General features: G+C 38.3%; 1 protein-coding gene across 3 annotated transcripts in view; it reads left to right on the top strand.

The window, feature by feature from the left end:
- Positions 1-20,469, top strand: part of PLCB4 (phospholipase C beta 4) — a 217,360-nt gene that overhangs the window by 108,569 nt on the left and 88,322 nt on the right. For all 3 annotated transcript variants that reach the window (XM_075496915.1, XM_075496916.1, XM_075496914.1), the window contains 4 exons: positions 14,737-14,837; positions 18,432-18,512; positions 18,819-18,878; positions 20,309-20,452. In XM_075496915.1, coding sequence (XP_075353030.1) covers positions 14,754-14,837; positions 18,432-18,512; positions 18,819-18,878; positions 20,309-20,452 — 369 coding nt within the window. In that variant the 5' untranslated portion in view covers positions 14,737-14,753. The remainder of the gene's footprint in view (positions 1-14,736; positions 14,838-18,431; positions 18,513-18,818; positions 18,879-20,308; positions 20,453-20,469) is intronic.

Below are 20,469 nucleotides of genomic sequence, written 5' to 3'. Positions count from 1 at the left end.
TCTTCCCTTGAAACACCTTCCCGTAGATATTCCCAAGCCCTTATTTTTTTCCTGTGGAGTGGTCAGTTGTCTCTTCTTCAACTCCTCTGACTGGCAGTGCACTTTATGGTCTGACCACAGAGAACAAGAGTTAGTTAGGGTCTTGGATGAGGATGAAGAGCATTTTAAACCAAAAAATTATCCTCAGGATGTTAAGACTGCTCTGGGAACAAATGGTGTATAGGAAGATGGGAAGTGGGACTTTGATACACGATTTGACAATCCAGTTGTGACTGTGCCAAAGTGATGTTTCTGTCACATCACATTGTCCATTAATTCTTTTGGCAAGTTGTATTTCCTATGGGAGTCAGCTACAATGAGTGGCGTCCAGGGATAGTGTTTCTTCTCAAGCTTTTTTCACGGTATGCAGCTTAGTTTCCAGCATGCAAGTCGCACATGCTGACAAGAATCAGACGCACCTGTTCCTTGACCATGACCCGCTCCACAGATGCAGATTTATAGAGCCTGAAAAGAAAGGGCTGAAGGGGGTGTACCAGTTGAGCTGGGTAATTTCATTGCCAGAGATACTTTTAGTGTAAATTGTGTACTTGCATCTAAGTTTAGAGTGATCCTAATTATGTCAGAAGTTTTGTTATACAAAAACAAGCAGCTGCTAAAGACTGAGGGCAACTAGGGACCGCAAAGCATTGAATGCACTGATTCACATGTGGTAACACTTTTTCTAATGTGCCCATTGGGATTTTTTTTCTAAACTCTACCTTTACTGCCTGCTTCAGCAAAGCATCTTGCTCTTTATCAATCTGAACAGAGCTTCTTCAGTTATTTTTCTGCTTTTCTTCTTCACTGGACTGTGAGAGATGCGCTGTCATTTTTTTTTCCTCAACAACATCTGCACTTGGATTATAAACTCCAGATTTTTCCTTGCAAAGCAACACTATACAGTATTGTATGTATATACTGTGTGTATATTCTTCACATTTCCCTGGGCTCATCTCTAAAATCTCAGAAGATTTATAAAGATACCAGAAACACATGTATTGTATATACGCAGAAAGTATGTTCTGCAGAAGTACAGCATGTACATTACTGTGCTTAACAAGAAAGGAGCAAAGGGGTTTGCTAGCCAAGGGCAAAGAACTCTCTTCTTTAAGCTTTCAGTCAAAAAACAGTCTAGACATTTTTATCACATTAAACAGTCTAGAGCATTTAATAGGTATGTGACAGGAAGAAAAGCAGTCTGAACTAGCTGACCAGTTTCCTTATGGGAAAAGCCTGCTGGGCCCAAGTTTTTATTCTTTGCAATGATAATTATTATGCTGGAAGTGCTTAATGGCGATATATGAAGCAAAGCTGGTTTTAGACATGTAAAAATGTTACCCTCACTTTCTATGGGGTCTGCTGTGCTTTGCGTGTGACACTGCTCTTGATTTTGATGGGCAGTATACTTGAGGAGAGTGTGTGCCACTTGTTACTAAGTTGAAGGAGGCCAGAGTGGATAGTGGCAGCATTAGTTAAGCACCACAGAACACTTCAGTGCATGCAGCCAGTGCAAAAGGCAAACCATTTTCTTTCTGTCTCTGCTAGGGTCCCTTTATCAATTTATTGTGGTGTAACAAGTTGGATCTGTTGATTTCCGTTGCATCTGACGGCTTCCAAACAGACTCCTCTGCCTTTGACCTCCACCTTCTCACCTAGAATCAGTTCTTTCACCTTCCCAGGCACTTTGCCCATGCGTCCCCTGGTTTTTCTGCAGCATGGGGGAATGCTGAACTCCTCATCTCCGGGAGCCCTGCCATCCCCACTCCCAAGCTGTCACAATAAATAACCCCACTCTGCTATTGCCTGGAATGTTGGCACCGTTCTTACCACTTCTTCTTTACCCCACACACATAGACACCAGCGTTTTGTTTTGTTGGTCTTTCTTAGTGTATATTCCACCCTGTTCCTTCCTTTCCAGCCTTATTGCAGAAACCCAGCTTCATACTTAGAATAATCTCTAAAAATAGCCTTGCTTGTGCTATCCCAAACCGTTTCCATATCAGCTATTCCAAACTACCCGCTGTTCTTTTCTAGCATTGTGAAAATGCTGCCACCTTCCCTTTTAATTTTAGCTTTGTTGGCCTGCTTGGGCACTTTATCGTTCTGTTGAACCCCACATCAGTGTCAGACATCCCATCCTTGCTTTCTGCATGTTTTTCTGTTGTTAGTTCCCTCCTCCTCTTTTCAATTCTTGTGCTCTTCCCCACATATCTGTTTCATTTCTTTCTCCCCTAATGGTTGTCCAGAATCGAGAATGTCTTCATATTCCAGCATGACGCGCATGCTCTCACCTTTCCAGGGAGAGAAGAGAAAGCGCTGCTTATCTTCCTGCCTACGTAAGCGTGTTCCATTATGTACCTGTCTCAGCATGAGGGCAAAGCTATCCTCCGCTCCTACTACGAGTGTCCCTTTCCACCTCAGTAGAAGTGGAGGTCCCAGCAGCAGGTGACAATAAAGAACAGTGATGAGGAGGCTTGGAGAGGTCACAGCTCCCCCTCTTGTTTCCTGCTGGTCAACACTGAATTGCATTTTAATGTTAGGAATTTAGAGAAAGTCCCCTGACTCTGGTGTCTCCAGTTGGTCCAGAAAAATCTGAATAAATTGAACCTCTCAGCATGCTGTAAAAGCCTGCTGTTTATTATGAGATGTCAAATAAGTGTTCAAAATGGGCTGTGTATACCAGCATGCCATACCAGCACTCCTGACTGGCAGACTGGCTCTCCTTTTCATCTCTGTCCTGGACAAATAGGTTACATACCAACACTTTTATTTTTATCCCTTTTGGAATACTATGTCAAATCATCCATTTGGAGCAATACAAAAATTGAGATGCCTTTCCTCCAGAAATTTTCATATATATTATGAATAGCCGAACAAGCCAAAATGCATCCAGCAGGAAGATTTGGAGAGGCTGATGGCTTGGAACACTCTCCCACCCCTCTCTTTAATAGTTGGCATGCCTGGTTTTGGTCCATTTTTTAAACAAGCATTATATTAATATTCAGAAATACATTTTAGGGGCATTGTTCTCAAGTAATGTAAACAACTGAATCCCTCAATAATGAGTGTACTAGCACTCTGAACTGTTTTATCAGATAAACTTATCTCAGATGTCTCACGCAGTCTCATTTTACCCTGAAGAGACAACAACTGTCAATCGGATAATGGCTGATGTGACAGGAAACATAGCACAATGTCAAGAGAGTTGTTTCAGTATTTGATTAGTAGAAATGTATATGCAGATTGCACTGTTACTCTGAGGCGGGGATTAGTGAAAGAGACTGATGCCATGTTTTATGCATCCCCTTCTTCCATTTATAGTTAACTATGAACTTATCAGCTAAAGGATTGGTAACATCTATTTTTTGTCCTTGGTCCCATTACCTGCACAATCTTTCTTATTCTGTCTCTGTTGCTTTTACAGCTTCTAGGCAGTGGCACAACAGCTATTTAAAAATAAATCTGGCTGAAACAAATTTACAGGAAATGCTTACTCTGCCACCTACCTATGATAATGAAGTAACAATAATGATAATAATTTAAAGTTCAGAACAAGTTGCTTTTCCTCTTGAATCTCTAGGAAATTAAACCTATAAATAGCTGATAACCTGCTATATCTCAAACATGGTTGTCCGTATTTGGGCAGCTGTCCTGCTGGAAAGAGGGCTTAGGCTTCTAGATTTCCAAATTAGAGGCAGTATTTTATTTTTAGCCTTGCCTAGTTGTGATACATTGTATTTAGAACTGTGGCGAGCTCAACTTCAGAAAAATGACCAGTTATTTATTAATGAGTTAATACTGGATGTTATTGGTGATTAAAGGTGTCTAACATCAATAACTTTTACCTCTGGGACACCTTGCTGTCAGTGCTTTCAAACTCTCTCTCTATATCAATAATTAGCATCACTAAGTATGTAATTAAGGTAAGTCTTGCTAGCCTCATTTTTTAGGGGGGGGAAATGGCCAAGTGTCCTTCCAGGACTCCAGACCAGTCTGGCTAAATACCAACAGTAACCCAGATCCCTTGACTCCCAGCTAGCGCAAAGGGGCTGTGCTTTTCCTGAACAATTGGTAATGAATGTTGTTTCTGCATACAACAGGTAGAGTGTTTGGGAGTGAGGAAAATAGACAAGTTGAGCCTATACAAGTGTTTAGGCCAGACACTTCATGATTGTTTTTTTGCCATCTGTTAAATGTCATCCCGATTCATAGATCTGCTTTTTGCACGGTAATGTTGAAGTGCACACCATGAGCACCACGTGTGTTTCTTTTCCTGATACTGACTGGGAGGAATCAGAGAAAGAGCCTTTATTAAAGACAATTAGTATGTTCTGTTTCTTTCTGTTTTTTTCTGTGACTTGAACCTGAAATCTTGGCAGAAAAAATAAAACCAACCAACCATTAACATTAAAGCTCTGAGGGAGCTGCAGGCTGCTCCAGCCACGCATTAGCTAGGGCAGGTTACAGCTGCTCTGCTGCTGCTCTTACTTGAGCTCAAGCTGTGTCTCCAAACTGAGGAAGGAAGAAAGGCTGTGCCTACAAATCTCTGCTACCCAGGATGTGGATTTACCGCAGCCACTGGGGCTGGGTGGTCAGAAGGGTGATGGATAATTTCCATTCCAACCAGCCGATAATGCCGTGCCTGCATTCCCCCACCTCTTAGCTGAGACTTGATTCAGGGCATGAGCCAACACGCGAGTGAGCAGGCTAACAGGGGAAGTAAAGGGTGATGAAAACAAGAAAAAGGATATCAGGTGCAAGGAAGGAAGGAGCGTACTGATCAAATGCAGATACTAGGTCTATGTTTCTTGCTTTTCATTCCATATTATCTTCTCTTGTTTAAAGAAGGGGATGCAAAACCCGCTATCTCTAGGGTGTAAGGTGGGTGCTGAGATGAAATCTGAGCAGCGTTATGACTTCTAAGATAGATACAAAAATTTTCTGACCAGTGGGTTAAATTGCACAATGACAATCTCACCTAAAAAGTGTAAAACCCCCTGTATTTTCATGGTGACTGTAGTTTGTAGGCTTTATCCAGGGTACCAAGAAGTTTGTAATTAATTTAAACTTTCAACAGATATCTGCTTTGAAGACACTCCCAACTGTCAAATAATGAATGCAGCTTTTTGATATTAATGCATTTTAGACCACTGGAGCGATTGCCAAAGACAATCACCATAGCTTTGTCTGAAATTTTAAGCCAGCGATGTGGCTCACTCCTGTTTTCTCAGAAATCATCTAGAAAACCAGTCAGAATTGAACCCTGCAAATTATAATGTCACTTTCCTAATTTTAGGTTTTAAAGTAACATCTGTGTTCCTCACAGCTTATTAGTTTTTAAAATATCTGTATGTTTTGAACGAACTCATATTAAGTCATGTCAAAACTTTAATAAAGTTTGGCTTGAACTAAAGTACCTGACCATAGAAGGGATTATTTCAGACACAGAGAGATTTAGAAGTTATGACAAAAATGTGATCTTGACCTTTCATTACATTTTATTAATACAAGGTCTGAGTCTGTGTCATTGTTTGGAAACAGACGACTGTGTCCTCAGCATGTGGTCATGGAGCAGCTGATATTTGTAGTTTATTTTATTTTTGTTTGAGGTACTAGCTTGTGTTATTTCCAAAACTTTTCCTTGCCCTTAAAAATGAAAGGCTGCCGATACTAATCTGGTTTGGAAGTTTGTGTTGCCTTTTCTATGATATTTGTAGTTAATTCAGTCTTAGAATTTTGCAGCTGTTTTATGTCCTAGGATCCCCAACCTCTTGCATTCATAACAGGAATGGTGCTCACTTAAGGTTATTTGGTGTTTATCTGTACTCTCACCTGAATTCTTCTTAGGACTTTAATTTCAAACATTCATTTATGTCTTCCTATCACATTAAAGTACAGGAGTCACTTCTGCTTGAGATCTTTTAGAGCACTAAGCCCCAGAAGGAGGCTAAAATGTCAAAGTTCTAAATGAAGTTCTAAATGTCAAAATTGCTCATAATTTTAATTAAAATAATTGACACAAATACTTCATACAGGTGTACCTAAAAGGCAGAAACACTACTCACTAACTTAAAAGATGTGTTATCTGTCAGCTGCAGATTAAACAACAGTAGAAATTAAGTATGGTATTAATTGCCCAACAAGCATATTGAAGACTGGTTTTTTTAAGAAATCTGACAAGTCCTTTTGCTTTAGGGCTCATTGCTGTAATTATACAAGGTGTCAGATTTTACAAGACTGTAAAGAGAGAATTTGGGCTTAAGTAATTCAGAAAATACCTGAGATGTTTTGCAAGTGCTACCTATTTGTGATTTTTTTAAAAATTATTCCATGAAGTAGCCTTTGTTTTAACACTGTCTTCAATTGAAAGCCACAGAGTGAAGTAATTAAACTTAATAAAAGTCACTGCTGGTTAAATGAAGATATATTGTATACATACATCATATGCTATAGCAATTCAGAAAAGATCTTGACAACTATTACACAAACCATTGCTTTCATCAAAGTCCAATTCGTTCTCTGTTACTACCTGGGGAGGAGATGGCTTCCAGGAAATGGGATGCTTGACATTATACTAAAAATAAATCTTGAACACCTCTAACACTTCTGCTTAAGTAAAGATAAAACTGTAGCATCTTCCACATTTTTAGACAATTTTATATATGGTTAATGTTTATTATTGGAATGAAACAAAACAGGGAAGGTTCTAGGGAAAGGTTCTTCATCATATGCTCACGTTATGAAATGAAGTTCACTTGCCAGGTCAAAACCAAAATGTTACTGTTAGATGGATACTGAATAATATGTGTAAATTAAAATAAATTGTCATTTATTGTATCTTTTGATGAGTCAGATTGCTAAATTTTCTGTACAACTGACAGCATTATGAGTGCATCCCCTCCTGAAATCATCCCTTGGGAAGATCTGTGCTTTTCCCCTTGCCTTTTGACTTTACTGTTAGAAAATTGAAAATGCGAACACCAAATTTTCTATTACCAGAAGGAAAGAACAACAATAAAAATAACTTTACTTATTCAGTAAAGTATATGGGTTTGTATGTATGGTTCATTATTTTTTAACACTTAAGTTTTTACTAACTTCCAGTTATGATAGCTCTGCATTTTGGCTTACTATTCAAATCATACTTTTCCTAGGAACGTGTATAGATGAGCTTCTGTTACTGCTGTAGGAGTTCCCTTGTGGACTATGAGTAAAAACTTACCTTGTTATTTTAACACTTTGCTGTTGAAATTGCCTAGTTGCTGTTGTTTTTCCAGGCATTTCAGGTGGCACCTATCTAAAGGCTCATTTTGGTCAGCACGTGAAGCTAATAGCGTTAGTTTACAATGGTGGCACACAAGGACCAATCCCAATCCTACCAGAAGCTATGTGATGAGTCGAGATGACTTGGGTGATCAATTTGGATCAATTCACAAGGGAACATCTGCTCCAGTGACTCTGTGTTGCTGCTGAGCGTAGAAATAATTTGCCTTCTTAGGACTACAAGTATTTGTTCTGAGGATGAGATGGTTTAATTGTCTTTCTGTTTTTCAGTGGAGTGATATTCGTGCCGTCAAATTTAGGCTCCTTAATAGAGTGGAAAGAAAGGTCCTTAATTTAGGTTCAGATGATTCAGCTCCGTTGATGAAAGAGGCAACCATGATCAGTAGGATTAGCATTTGAGCAGGTGACAAAATTAGATGGTTTTGTTGTTACTGGTATTGGTTTGTTTTCTGTTTTGGGGGAATTTGGTAGTTGCTCCATTGCATATAAGCATTTCTCATGTTGGATTTTTCTGCTGATTTTGTGTTAGTATTAGTCTGATTAAGCTGTCTTTTAACATTATGACCATAATCAATGCTTTTTATTTTTTCTGTACAACATAAAAATTTATATAAGTTATAAGAAATAAACAGTCTTATTTCTTGCATCGAATTTATTGAATATGTAATTACTGTTGTATCACATTTATTTTTGAGAATTAATGAACTTTGAGTTTATAGCAACTTCTGTGGAAGTCTGTTCTCTCAGAGAATTTGGAAATTTTCTTTTTTCTGAAATATTCCTGATGCTGCTGTAAACACTTATTTAAGATTATTTTGTATGAGGTTGGTGTGCGTGTGCAGGGTTAAGTTGTTGGTCTGTGCTGCGTAAGCCAAGCTGATAATGCACGCCAAATTTTTTGCCTCAGTCCATTAGGCAGGCTCCCACTAAATCCATTCATTTAGAAGTTTGTGCGGAATTAGGCCTGAGTGAATCATCTGACTGAGAAGCTTTCCTTAATGGCTTGATTTAAATATATTTCTAATTGTCAGAACATAGTCGTCTTATACTCTTGCGAATGTACCTTATCCAGAATAAGTTAACCATATGTAAAGAGACATAACCAGTATGTCTCTTTACATACCATTCACTTCTCAGAAAGTGGAATGCCCCCCAAAAGGATGGGTGGTAAGTCCTTATGGCAGATAATGAGGGTTTTAGAATGAATGGGAAGGCTGGGAAAAACTGTAGATACTAACAAACTAGGAAGGCCTTGGGACAAAAAGAAAAATATCTAGGGAAGCTGGGAGGTCACGTTTGGGTCCTGTGGTCTTTCCTAGGAATTCTACTTGTTAGAGATAATGGCTGTCATCAGAAGTGATGACTGAACCTCAGTTCGGACCTTAAGTTAAGGCAGGACCGTCTCACTTTCAGCACTATGGCGTAAGCAACTGTTGTTTTCTGCTCTCAGCAACAGATACACCCATTCATAGCCTGAAGCAGAGCTCTGCAGTGGGCAGCCTCACTGAACTTCTGTGAAATGCTAAAGAAGAGGTTAGTTAAGAATAGGCCACTTCTAGTTTTGGGCTAACCTGTTAGCTGCCCCTGCCTGCCAATGCATTCCAGCAGTTAAAAAGAAATGGAAAATGAGACAAAGCAGAAAATGAGACCATTACTAGACAATACGTGTTCAAGTGCCTGAGCTCTGTTGTATGTCTTTTGTTGCTTCTGGACCTTGTTTTTGGGAGAACTGTTTTAAGTTGCTTGCATTAGCTGTGGGAATAATGTGTTTAAGAATAACCTGCTGAAAAAGCACTCTTTTTAAAAAAGAAAAAGAAAAAACCCAACAAAATTGGACCATGGAAGAGCCTGGAGAGCTGTGAAATCTTGGAATTGCTTTACAATATAGTGTGGATACTGCAGAAATTCAGCAGTGTGGCTCTTACCATTACTTTTTACATAGGACTCACACTGTAGTGGCTTTTATTTTCTAAATTTTCTTAAAACTTACTCTGAGTTTTAAGTTCTAGTGTAGAAACCAAAGTTTCATGTTTAAAAAACACCCTGTCTCTGCATTTTGCATACGGTGATTCTGGTACATTTAGGACCAAATAAATTTGACGCTGGGGAGTAAATGTATGAAGATCTGTGTTTTCTTCCAGTAAATCCCTAGAAACAATTGTAGAATTTGAATATGAAAGTACTTCAGAGCCTTGTTAAAAAATGAAGAGGGCATTTTTCTAAGAATTTAATTGTTGCACTGCCTATTTAGCCTTGGCAGATAGTTTCTCACTCTAGTCCACAACACTGCAGGTAGACTTTCTGGACTGGGATGAACTCCATAAAAAACCCAAAAAGTTATAGAGGTCTGCTAATGTAGATCTGGTTGTCTTTGTTATGAAGAATCTTGTTTACCAAAGAGGAGTGGTGGTGAAAGATATACGTACTTCAAGGGGGGAAAGAGTGGGAAAGACACTAGTTTTATTTTTTTAAAAATTGCTTCCTTGTATCTGTAAGAAAAATGCATACGCCTGGGCAAGATTACTAAGCCTAGCATAGTGTTCTGTGGGTGCGTATACTTCGCCCTTGAAACCCACACAGACAGTAACTGGTGCAGGCTTAGGTGGTGTGATTCGAAGAGGTAAGCGGTGAAATGGCAAACACAGAGTGTGGAGCCTCCTCGCTTTTCACTCAGCAAATAGTGATTCATTCCAGGGGCAAAAATAATAATTACTAAAAAAATTTACAAGTATTGTTATAATATTTGGGGCTAAGCAAACTGCGGAAGTTGTGAGTTACTGTGTTTTAGACTGGGGGGGGAATCAGGTCTAAGGAATACTGCTGTCCTTTCCGACAGTGTCTCAACATTGACAGGATGTTTATGGGATCCAAGGAGTATCCTATCCATCACGCTGGCCAGCCCTGTGGGTTAGTTTAGAATATCACCTCTTTCCCCAAACATTTGCCTGCTTTGTATTAACAGAATCCTTTCCTCCTCCTGTTCAGCCACACCTTGTCCTTCTTTTGGTCAAAGAATGAAAAAAACCAGGATTTATAGTCCCTCCACCCCCCACACCCCAGATTTCACTTAGTACAGCCAAGCTTACAAAAGAGGAAGACTTCTGCATTAAATAATGCTGTTCTGGATATGGTTAATTTTGTGTCCTCACTCTTTGAGTACTCCAGGTGAATCAAGAGGTGCTTTTTTTCCATGTGATCCAAATCATGTCTTCAGGCATAAATCAGTGTTGAAAGAAAGGGAGATAGCTCAAAAGGCATTTAACTCTTGCACTTGAGAGACTTCACTTACTTCTCCCTTGTGCTCATTGGTTAAGTCCTGAGGTGTATTTTATATGAATGTTCTTTCTGGTTTTGTGAACAGTATGTATTCAGAGGCATTTTTATACTTTAAGAACCCTAAATCAGTGAGAAGATTTTGATTTTAATTTTTAAAGGCTGTTTAAAAGTTCTAAAATTAAAATGTTACTGTCTTTAAATTTAGTTCCTAAATCTTCTATCTCTCCTAGTTGAAACTTCACACATTTCATTGTTATTAAATTTCTTTTAAAGGGAGTAATTCTTGATTCTCATCATAGTGAAGGTATATGCATGCATATATTTGCAACCATATGAATGTTAGAATATCATGTTTGGTGGGTGAGTGGGGTTGTTTTTGTTTTTTACTGTCTTTGAACTGCTTAGAAATTTCTGAAGATTAACAGAGCTCCAGAGAGCGGCAGGGGAATATTTTGTATTTTATTCTGGTGATCTTAAAAGCTAACAGGGTTACGGAAGAATGGATTTTTGAGAGAAGTGTAAGAAATGTGAGAGACTGAAAAGAGCTTTTCTAAAGGCAGAGAGAATTTTCTTCACCTTCTGCACAGCTGCCAAAGCATATGGCTTAAGAATCTTGTTTGTTACAATTCATCTGACTCCTTGCTACATGTACTCAAGCCATCCTTCCCTCACACTTCATCTGTCTCAGTTCATCTGTAAACTGTATTGACCTGTGAGAGAGCAGAGCTAGAGAAGAGATTGGTAAGATGGTAAATAACAATGAGCTTGAGTCCCTGACACAGAACTTGATTGCTTGATAAATTATGAGCAATCAAGCATGTTTTCTTGCAGCTAAATGCAAGGTTATGCAAATAGGAGGAAAGACTGTAATTCTGGTTTGTATGACAGAGGGCTGTGCTGGGCTGCTGTGTCCTGGTCCAGACCCCTGACTTCAGAAAGGCAGCTGGAAGAGTGGAGAGGGCTCAGGCTGACTCCAAGATTTGAAAAATGTGCATTGCAGCAGAAACTGAAGAGCTCGATCTATTTGATTTATCAGGGATGAAGTAATGAGACAACTTCATCATACTGTGTGAGTACCCAGACAAGGAGAAGGTATCTGTAAACGAGGGATTTTTACAGAGCTATATTTCTGTGGCTGGATGATGAACTCGGCAAAGTTCAAATTGGTAATAAAGTGCATGTTTGTAGTGCTAAGGTAATTAGTCTTTCTGAAAGATAAGTGTCTGTTCAAGGACTCTTTATGTGCAGGATTCAGAGTGCCAGATGCTGGACGGAACGTTATGAAGTGTCTTATACAGGAGTTCAGAGCAGTTGCAGAGCTTATAGGTTTTAAAATCTGTGTCTGTATGGGGTTCAATGTCAGTAAGAAAGGGTAAATGCCATGTATATAGGCTAGGAACTGTGGAAGAGTGTTCTTCACAGCCTTAAAAGTGTCATCACATTTCTTATGATTTAGCACAGAATGCATCTGCTTTTCCCAGAAGGACTTCACATGCTGGCAGCATATACTGCTGCATGAACTACCTATTGTATTTGAAGTAACTTTTCTTCTTGGGAACATTCGGATAGTAAAAGTCATTTAAACAGCTACGGGAATGGTCAAAATGGAGTGTTTATCACTTCAGGTGTGTATGTTTTAAGTTTCCTTTAAATCTAAGGGATATTTTTCCAAGACCTTTGAGGATCTGTGGTATAGTATGGGGTTTTGTGGTTCTGATTTCAACTTTGCCATTAACAAAGCCTGTGAAGTCAGAAAACAGCTTTCTGAAGCTGCGTTTCTCTAAATGTAGCTTTGCTGTAAGAACAAGCTCTAGGTTTTCAAGTTGCTGTGATTATGCTGAGCTACTGTGTGAAGCCTGTGAGCTGTATAGAACAAGACGCCATCATGCTACTGCAGTGGGACGGCTGTCCTGTTATGCAGCTTCCTCCATGGAATGAGGAAAAAGCAGCTCTATGCTGATCTAAACTGGAAGAGATCCTAAAATTATACGTGTATTTTTAAAAAATAATAAAAATTCAATAATTAGACACATTCCCTGAAAGGATCTCAAAACATCTCATGGTCCTCATGAGGAAGATATTATTACTCTTTTACAGAGTGGTAACACCCAAGTGCTCAGGGCTTGCAAAAAGAAAGGGGGCTTTTGATAAGATACTAAATGTAACTGGTCACTTCTTGGCCCTAGTTCCTTGTCCTCTATTTTGTTCAAAGCATCTCTTCATTGGGGAAAAAAAAAAGTGCAGATGAGTAGTCTGAAATATTGTTTAGCCTCTTTTTTTTTAATTGGAGAGTACAGAAATGTTATTTTCAGTTTTCATCCCATTTTCAACAAAAGTGAACACTTAATGGTGATAACTGTCAAACTGTATTTTTGCTAGTTATGGAGAATTAGCTCATTTATCTTATTCCTAAGGCTTTGGAAATGAGGTATGTATTTTTGATATTCCTGTATGAATTACCAAAAAAGGGGAGGAGATAGAGAGATGGGCAGCATCAAAATGTATTTTGCACTTTTTTGGTAGTAAGGATATTTTTTTGGTAGAAAACTATCAAAAGTAACTCTTCTTAAAGCTGGTGTTGGACAAAGTCTTTTAGCAGTATCCTCTGAATTCTTTTGGTTTTGTTCTTTTTCTGTTAGAAGATGTTTGATAAGAATGAAAACAAGACAGAGAAGGAGGATACTACAAAATTCTTAATATTTTTTTAAACACTTGCATCTACTCTGGATTTAAAGTTCAGTCAAAGTAGACATTTCTGTCTAAGAACATTGTGGAAGCATTGTTACCTAATTGGTAATATTTTAGTCTGCTATTCAGAGTTTTGGCATACAAAACCACTACAAGATGGTTTGTGTAGCATAGATTACACAGACTGTCATGCTCTCCCTTGAATTATATGTATGGTTTTTATTCTTCGCACTTAGACAAACTTTGCTTGGGCTGGGTGCCTCCATTGTAACGGAGTAAGGACTGTACTGGTTACGCTTAGCCCTGTATCGTGCTGCTAGAGAAGGTCAATAGTAGATGAACGTTGTCAATTGTCAGAGGAGGGCTAGGGCAAGCAGACAAGTCCGGGGTAAGGCCGTGTTCGCCTGTGAGACAGGCAGTAGCGTGTGGCGTCAGATTATTGTGACCGTGTGCTGTATTCATCCTCAATATACTGTTTCACAGAATGATTTGCTGACATCTGTGAGTCAGTCTTATCTTGCTGCTGCCAAGTGTATTCCCTCTCATGCAAGACTTTCTGGTCCAGCATATAGAGGAATAAGCAAGATACTGTGTGTCCTAGATGGCATTATTAAGCAGGAACAATGCGGATGTACTTTACTTCAGATAAAATGAACATTTCAGAGTATGTAGTTGGGACATTCTCTGGTGTAAAGCAGCATAACCTAGAAGGCACCAAGGTGTTGGAAAGGATACTGAGTAATTCAGTAGTCGTTATTGTAAGGTCTGTATGTTATGACTTCTGTGTTGTATTCTAAATTAACAGTTTTGTTCACATTCCTAAACTTGGAGAAATGCACAGTGCTACTAGCTAATTTTATTTAATGCCCTATAGCCCTAACAATTTTTTTTCCCTATGAATTTTGACCTATATATTATCCCTATCTTGAGTTACGTATAGAATACCACTGAAAATACTCAGGACTTTATTTACTATAAATGGATTTTGAAATACAAAACACAGAGGAAAAATGTGTTTTGCCTATGTTGTATACAATTTAGAATGTAAAAAAAAATAAAATCTGTCTATGTAGGATCTGATGTTTTCCTGTAAAAAAGAAGCACTCGTATATTACAGATTGTGGTATTCTCTGTCACCTAGGGCTGCGTTAATCCCAGCCTTGTTATACTCTAGAAGTGATGTAGCAGATATTTAAACTAAAGGAATGTTACAGTGCAAGTGTTTTTTCAAATAATTAAGTTCAGACACACATTTTACAAGTGTTTTTCATTTTAAAGCTATGAGACAAAAATACTCTTATGAGGAAAACTCTTGATTTGGAAATGCACTGTGACTTTTTAATACTTTTGTGTGAAAGGAAAAGCTAAAAGTCACTTTTTTCCTGCTTAGATTTTGAAATACTCCTTCAAAGGACAGTTATTGAACTCTGCTTTTTCATTGCATTTCAGGTTTTTCTTCTATAATCATGGCAAAACCTTACGAATTTAACTGGCAGAAGCCAGTTCCCTCTTTTATGCAAGATGGAGCTGTGTTTGATAGATATGAAGAGGTAAGAAGCCAGTTGCTTTTCATTTGCTATTCTCTTCTAAATATGTAGAAGTTACAGAATATTTCATGTTTTGCTTTCATTGTACACAAACTTTCAAATAACTCCAGAAATGTGTGGGAGGAAACACCAACAGACTTTACTGCTATACAGATTTTTGCTTTTAAAAGAAATAACTTGAAAATATATTTAATCCCTCTGATTTGAAATAAGCCCTGAGCAAGAGAAAGGGAGATTTGGATCAAAATATCTATAATGCACATAAAGCTCTCATCTTTGCAGATCCATAAAGCACATTACTGAACAAAGTGCATCCTTCCAGTTTTTGTATATCTGTCGGGGGGGGGGGATATTTTGTCTTTTAATATATAAACTGAGGACCTGCATATCTCACAAAGAAAAATAAGAGAACACAAAACACTTATATTCTGATTCAAATGCATCATTTGAGATCTGGAGTGGTTTTATCTCCTTTAGAAAATCAACCTGTACTCTATCTGAAATATGATTACTATGATCCCGCTTTCAGCTGTGCTTTAATCCAAATCTATTAAAGGAATGGAAAACAGGACATTTTACACCGACAGTCGAAATAAAGTGCTGAGACATTTACCTTATATTCAGCATTGATATGCCTGTGAGAATAATTTTATCAAGGTCTATTTTTAATCTTGTTTGGACAGGAAATCTCTAAAAGTTGAAGGTATCTCAGTAACTGCCTTCAGGGATGTTAGTATTTTCCTCTTATCTTTTGAAATGTAAGTAAAAGGTACTTTTTATCATGAGGACTGCCAAGATAGGGACAGTTGTTTTATCCTGTATTTTCACTTTTGGGGACAGATAAACTAAGAAGATACTAGTGGACATTGAATTCCTAGAAAGGGAGTTCACAAAAGCTTTATTTTTCTTCAGCAAATACTGCTCCAGAAACATTAAAAGGCTTTCACTAAATTAACTAACTGTGTATTTTACCTGCAATTTTAGAGGAATCATCAAGGGCTCTAAAAAAAACAGTGACTCAGAAGTTAAAATCTGTAGCCTGTAAACAGTGAGCACTTGATGGTATGGCTGTTTGGTATTATCAGATTTATGATACACATAGGCTATTATTTAATTGTGTTGTGGCAGTAACGAGAAAGCCTACCTGAGAGAGAGACCATTGTTTTAGGAATGCTATGCAAACGCAGCAAGATCCAATCCCTATACTATAGGGCTTGCAATTTTCAAGAAAAATGTTTCAGATCTCGCCTTCTAATTTTCATGGAAATTCTGTGCTTAACTCTTCACCCTAACAGAAAGGTTGTGTTGGGGAAAAGAGAAATGGTAAGTGAACTAAGGTCATACAGCAGGTCAGTGCAGAACTGGGGCTCAGGAATCCTGGTACAGGGTCCGGGTGACTGAACAGCTCTAGTACAGCATGAGAGGTCTTTTATGTGCCCAAGTTTCATTGAGTGGCTAGAAAAATCTGGGTCATTGTCATGTGAAGCAGTGTCTTGATCCATCTTTTGCTGATAGATGAGTCCCTTAACCAGAAGGATTACAAAATTATGGAAATACATTTTGAGCCAAGCATTGTCATGTTTGACTGTTGAAAAGTCTGAGTCTAGAACAAGGTTATCTCAGTACAGTATGGGAAATAAAAATCAGACATGATTAGGAATCTTACTGGTCATGTTGCATCTACATGGTCTGATGGCAGGCGCTTTTTTTTACCATACCAGAAGACAAATTGCAGAAAAAGTCATTTGATGAATAGAGTCAAGGCTAGGGTGGAACATCAACATGAGTGCAGTTTACATAGACACCTTTGTGAAAACATTTTTGGTATATCGAGCTTCTTGGTAGATGGGGACACAGTAAATGACAAAAAACTGCCTGCCTTTTATTGTGCGAGTAATCTTTCTGGGAAATGCAAGAGACACTTATTTTGATTGGTAGCTCACTGCATTTTTATATGAAACAGGACTCCAAGGGCTGTAAAAGTAGTAAATCTGAGGTGTCTGGCAGCAAGTAGGTTTCATGAGGGCTGAGTGCTAGGGTGAAGGCAGGAAAACAGAAGTTACAGTGGAGAAAGAAGGGCAGAGCCGTACATGCTGGAAACTCATGCTTAGTGGTGTTGGCTCAGACTGAGCTGCAGCAACTTAATGCTTTCGATCTCAGCTCCCCTGCCTGTAAAATTAACATAGTTGTTTGCTACTTGGGTGGAAAACTGCAGTGTCTCAGTCGTTAAAACCTATAAATCTCGTTTGAGGACCTAAAATGTTGTCCAGAAGTGGTAGACACCATTCAATAATTAATGTGTCCAGGGAAAAGGAGCAATTACCCCAAACGCAATGTATCCCCTTTGGCAGGGCCCATCTAGGAGGTTTCAAGGTCATTACCCAACTGTGGATCCAGGAACTTGCTTGACTTCATGCCCAGTGTGAAGTCAGGATAAGACCTGACTGGAATGTGACCATTCCTTAGCCCACCCGATGCCCTTGTTCCATGGCAGAGGCCAAGCAGGCACCTGTGGCTGCCCCACGATGCCCTGCATCCCGGGTCGGGCTGGGGGCCTGCCTCAGCATAACCAGTGAGAGCAAACTGTCCTGGATGGACTTACTGACTTAACAGCATGCTCCATGGATTGAGGGCATTGGAGTTTTTACCTGGTTTTCTTACCTAAATTGGAAGTGTCCTGTATGCAAGACCTTTTGCTCTGCAAACAGCTGTGTAAATTCATGTGCTTGCTGCCCATGCTACGTGCACAGGAGATGACGTGGCATTTCAGAAAGGTACCTCAGCCTTTAACACGGAACAAAGCACTGATCTCTGAAACACGAAGCAGTGCTGTAGCCTGCACACATGCTTGTTGGTTTTCAATTAAGGAAGTCAGGAAGTCCTGCATCCTTTTTTTCTTTAAAAAGTGATTGATTCTGCACAGTGTTATCCTGCATTTTAGCTTAATTTATGATGCGTTAATTGAGGCTAGAGGTGTGTGGAGGAAATTTCTTTTTTAATTCAGTTAATTTGATTTTTTGCCTTGTCTAGTCTCTTTGGTATGGCATTCTGTCTTGATTTCTCTACAAATCAATATCCTTCAAAATCTGCTTGCCAGATACTCTGGCTACAAAACACTTGCAGCATGCATACCATCACAGTCTAATAGAAACGTGCTTTCCAAATTCTGAATGTTAAAATGAAATGTGGTCATTTGATCCTGAAGGTATTATTGGCAAATTACATGTTTTTAACCTTTACGTAGTTTGAAGCATTTAATGTTCAATAATTTTTTTGAAGTTCCATTTCATTAAGGTTTTTTATTAGGTAAGAATGACTAGTTTTATTAAACAGAACAAATCTTCATAGTTGCAAAGAAGTAGGGAAATAATAATTAACAGCATCCCAATGTCTCAAATGGTAGCAAAAATACAAATCATTAAAAATGATCATTTTTTAAAAGCCTGCCTCCCTCATTTCTGATTGCTTTGGGAATAGCAAATTCTCCGGGAAGGTATCTGGGGAGAAATGTAACAATCTTTTATTTTTGAACAGTAAATAAATTTATGGCGTTTGTCAAACTGACTAAAATAACGCTCTGTATTTTCTTTTCTATAGGAATCTTTCGTCTTTGAAAGCAACTGTCTCTTCCAAGTAGATGAATTTGGCTTTTTTCTGAGCTGGAAGAGTGAAGGAAAGGTATATTACAATTGTGTCAGGAATACATATTAGATATTATTGCACTTGGTTTATATTCTGGCTAGTTTTTAAAAATCTAAAATACTGTTGTTAGTTTATTTACAAAACTAGCCTTAGACCTATTCTTTTAGAATTGACAGAAGTGATATATTTAAGAGGGAATTAACTGATATAAAAGGGAAATATACTGTTTAGTGTTAATTAACAGTGTTTGCAAATAAGAGTCATTGTTTATTTTTGCTGCAATTCCTAATGGAATCATGTGTCAACAGACCTTTGAACTTGTACCTTTTTTTGCCATTTCAGGAAGGACAGGTATTAGAATGTTCCCTGATCAACAGTGTTCGTTTTGGAGCTGTACCAAAGGTACTCTATAGTTAGTTTATACTCTTCATGTAAACAAAGAATATTTTACTGAAGGTGAAGTGCAGGATGAAGTTCATTTCTTTAAAAAATACCAGCAACACAGCTTTTACTTTGCAATCACGGTCTAAAATTTTAAGTTTTAAAGTCAAGTAATTTGGTGTGATTGCAGTGGAAAGGTTCTGTCATCTGGTCTTCCTGATGTAGTACGGTGCTCAGCTTTCAGGATGCGGTGAAAGCTGAACAACAGACATTAAGAGCACGTATCAGGAGTTTTTAATTATTTTGTAACAGCGTATTGTGATATTTGTTTTACGGACCTGGAAAAAATGTTTTATATTCCAAGTTTTCTTCCTGTCTGTTTAAAATTTGTTGTATCTTCTTGCTCCATTGACATAAAACATAGAAAGTTGTGTTTGCATCCCTCTTCATACAGTTAGATGGTCAGAGAGGGCAGCTGGTCACTGTCTGCCGTTCTGAAGAATATCAACAGAAGTACTAGCTAGGAGTTCTGGAGAAACCCAAAACTTTGGAAATATTTTCAGTGGTATTCTTCAGAAGGAATACGTAGAATTTTCTGAAGTGAATTGTGGTCCTCCCTCCTCCGGGCCTTTAGTTTAGAAGATTTGTTGTGAAGCAAGATATCTGTTAACACCTCTGCATTTCCACTTTCATGTGTTAAGTGTTTCTGTGTTAACTGTAGATAACTATCTCTTAGTAGTTCTCTTGGGAATCCATAGACTAAAATCTTTCCCCCATAGAGAAGGGGCATGAGAAGTGGTGGTGCAGACAACCCCATGCTTCATGTGCTGACAACCATACCAATATGCTTCAGACTTCACCTCTGTCTTTACATAGGTAATTTGCTCTTTATGCCCATTAAATCTTTATGCCCATTAAATCTTTGTGCCCATAAATCTTTATGCCCATAAAATTTATGCCCATTAAAAGGGCAAAAATGCCCTTGACCCTCAGAAGAGATACCAGCTTGTACGACATGTCGTTAAGAAACAGCCAAAAAGTCACACAGATCATAACTCTCAGTAACTACGGACTTAACTAGATTGGAATAATTTACTTAGAGATTAATACTGTTCCTCTATTTACAGTCCTTGGAGTGATTAATTTTTCTGTTTCATGATGAAAATATACGTAATTTCTAATTTAACTCTCTAAAATATATTTAAAATACTTCATTTACTTCTGAGTTCTCACAATCGTGTTCCTAATTGTTAGAATATATTGGTTTTCAGGTTTACACGCAATAATTCTAAGTGAAGGCACTCATTTAAGATGATTGGCAAAGGTTTAAAGGTGTTAATGTATATGACACCATTGGAGATTTCCATTGGAGATGGAAATGCATCTTTACCGTGCTGCATTGCATAACAAAAGTATTGCAAATGTAACAAGTTATTTATTCTGTTTAACAGGATCCCAAAATACTAACTGCACTTGAGGCTGTTGGAAAATCAGAAAATGAGTTGGAAGGACGGATAGTGTGTGTTTGCAGTGGCACAGATCTGGTGAACATCAGCTTCACTTTCATGGTAGCGGAAAACACAGAAGTAGCCAAGGTATTTCACATTAAACA

The sequence above is a fragment of the Mycteria americana genome, chromosome 3, assembly GCF_035582795.1.
Source record: "Mycteria americana isolate JAX WOST 10 ecotype Jacksonville Zoo and Gardens chromosome 3, USCA_MyAme_1.0, whole genome shotgun sequence".
Taxonomy (NCBI): Eukaryota; Metazoa; Chordata; class Aves; order Ciconiiformes; family Ciconiidae; genus Mycteria; species Mycteria americana.
Note: the sequence above shows the minus strand (reverse complement) of the source record. Positions and strands in the feature narration are given on the sequence as shown.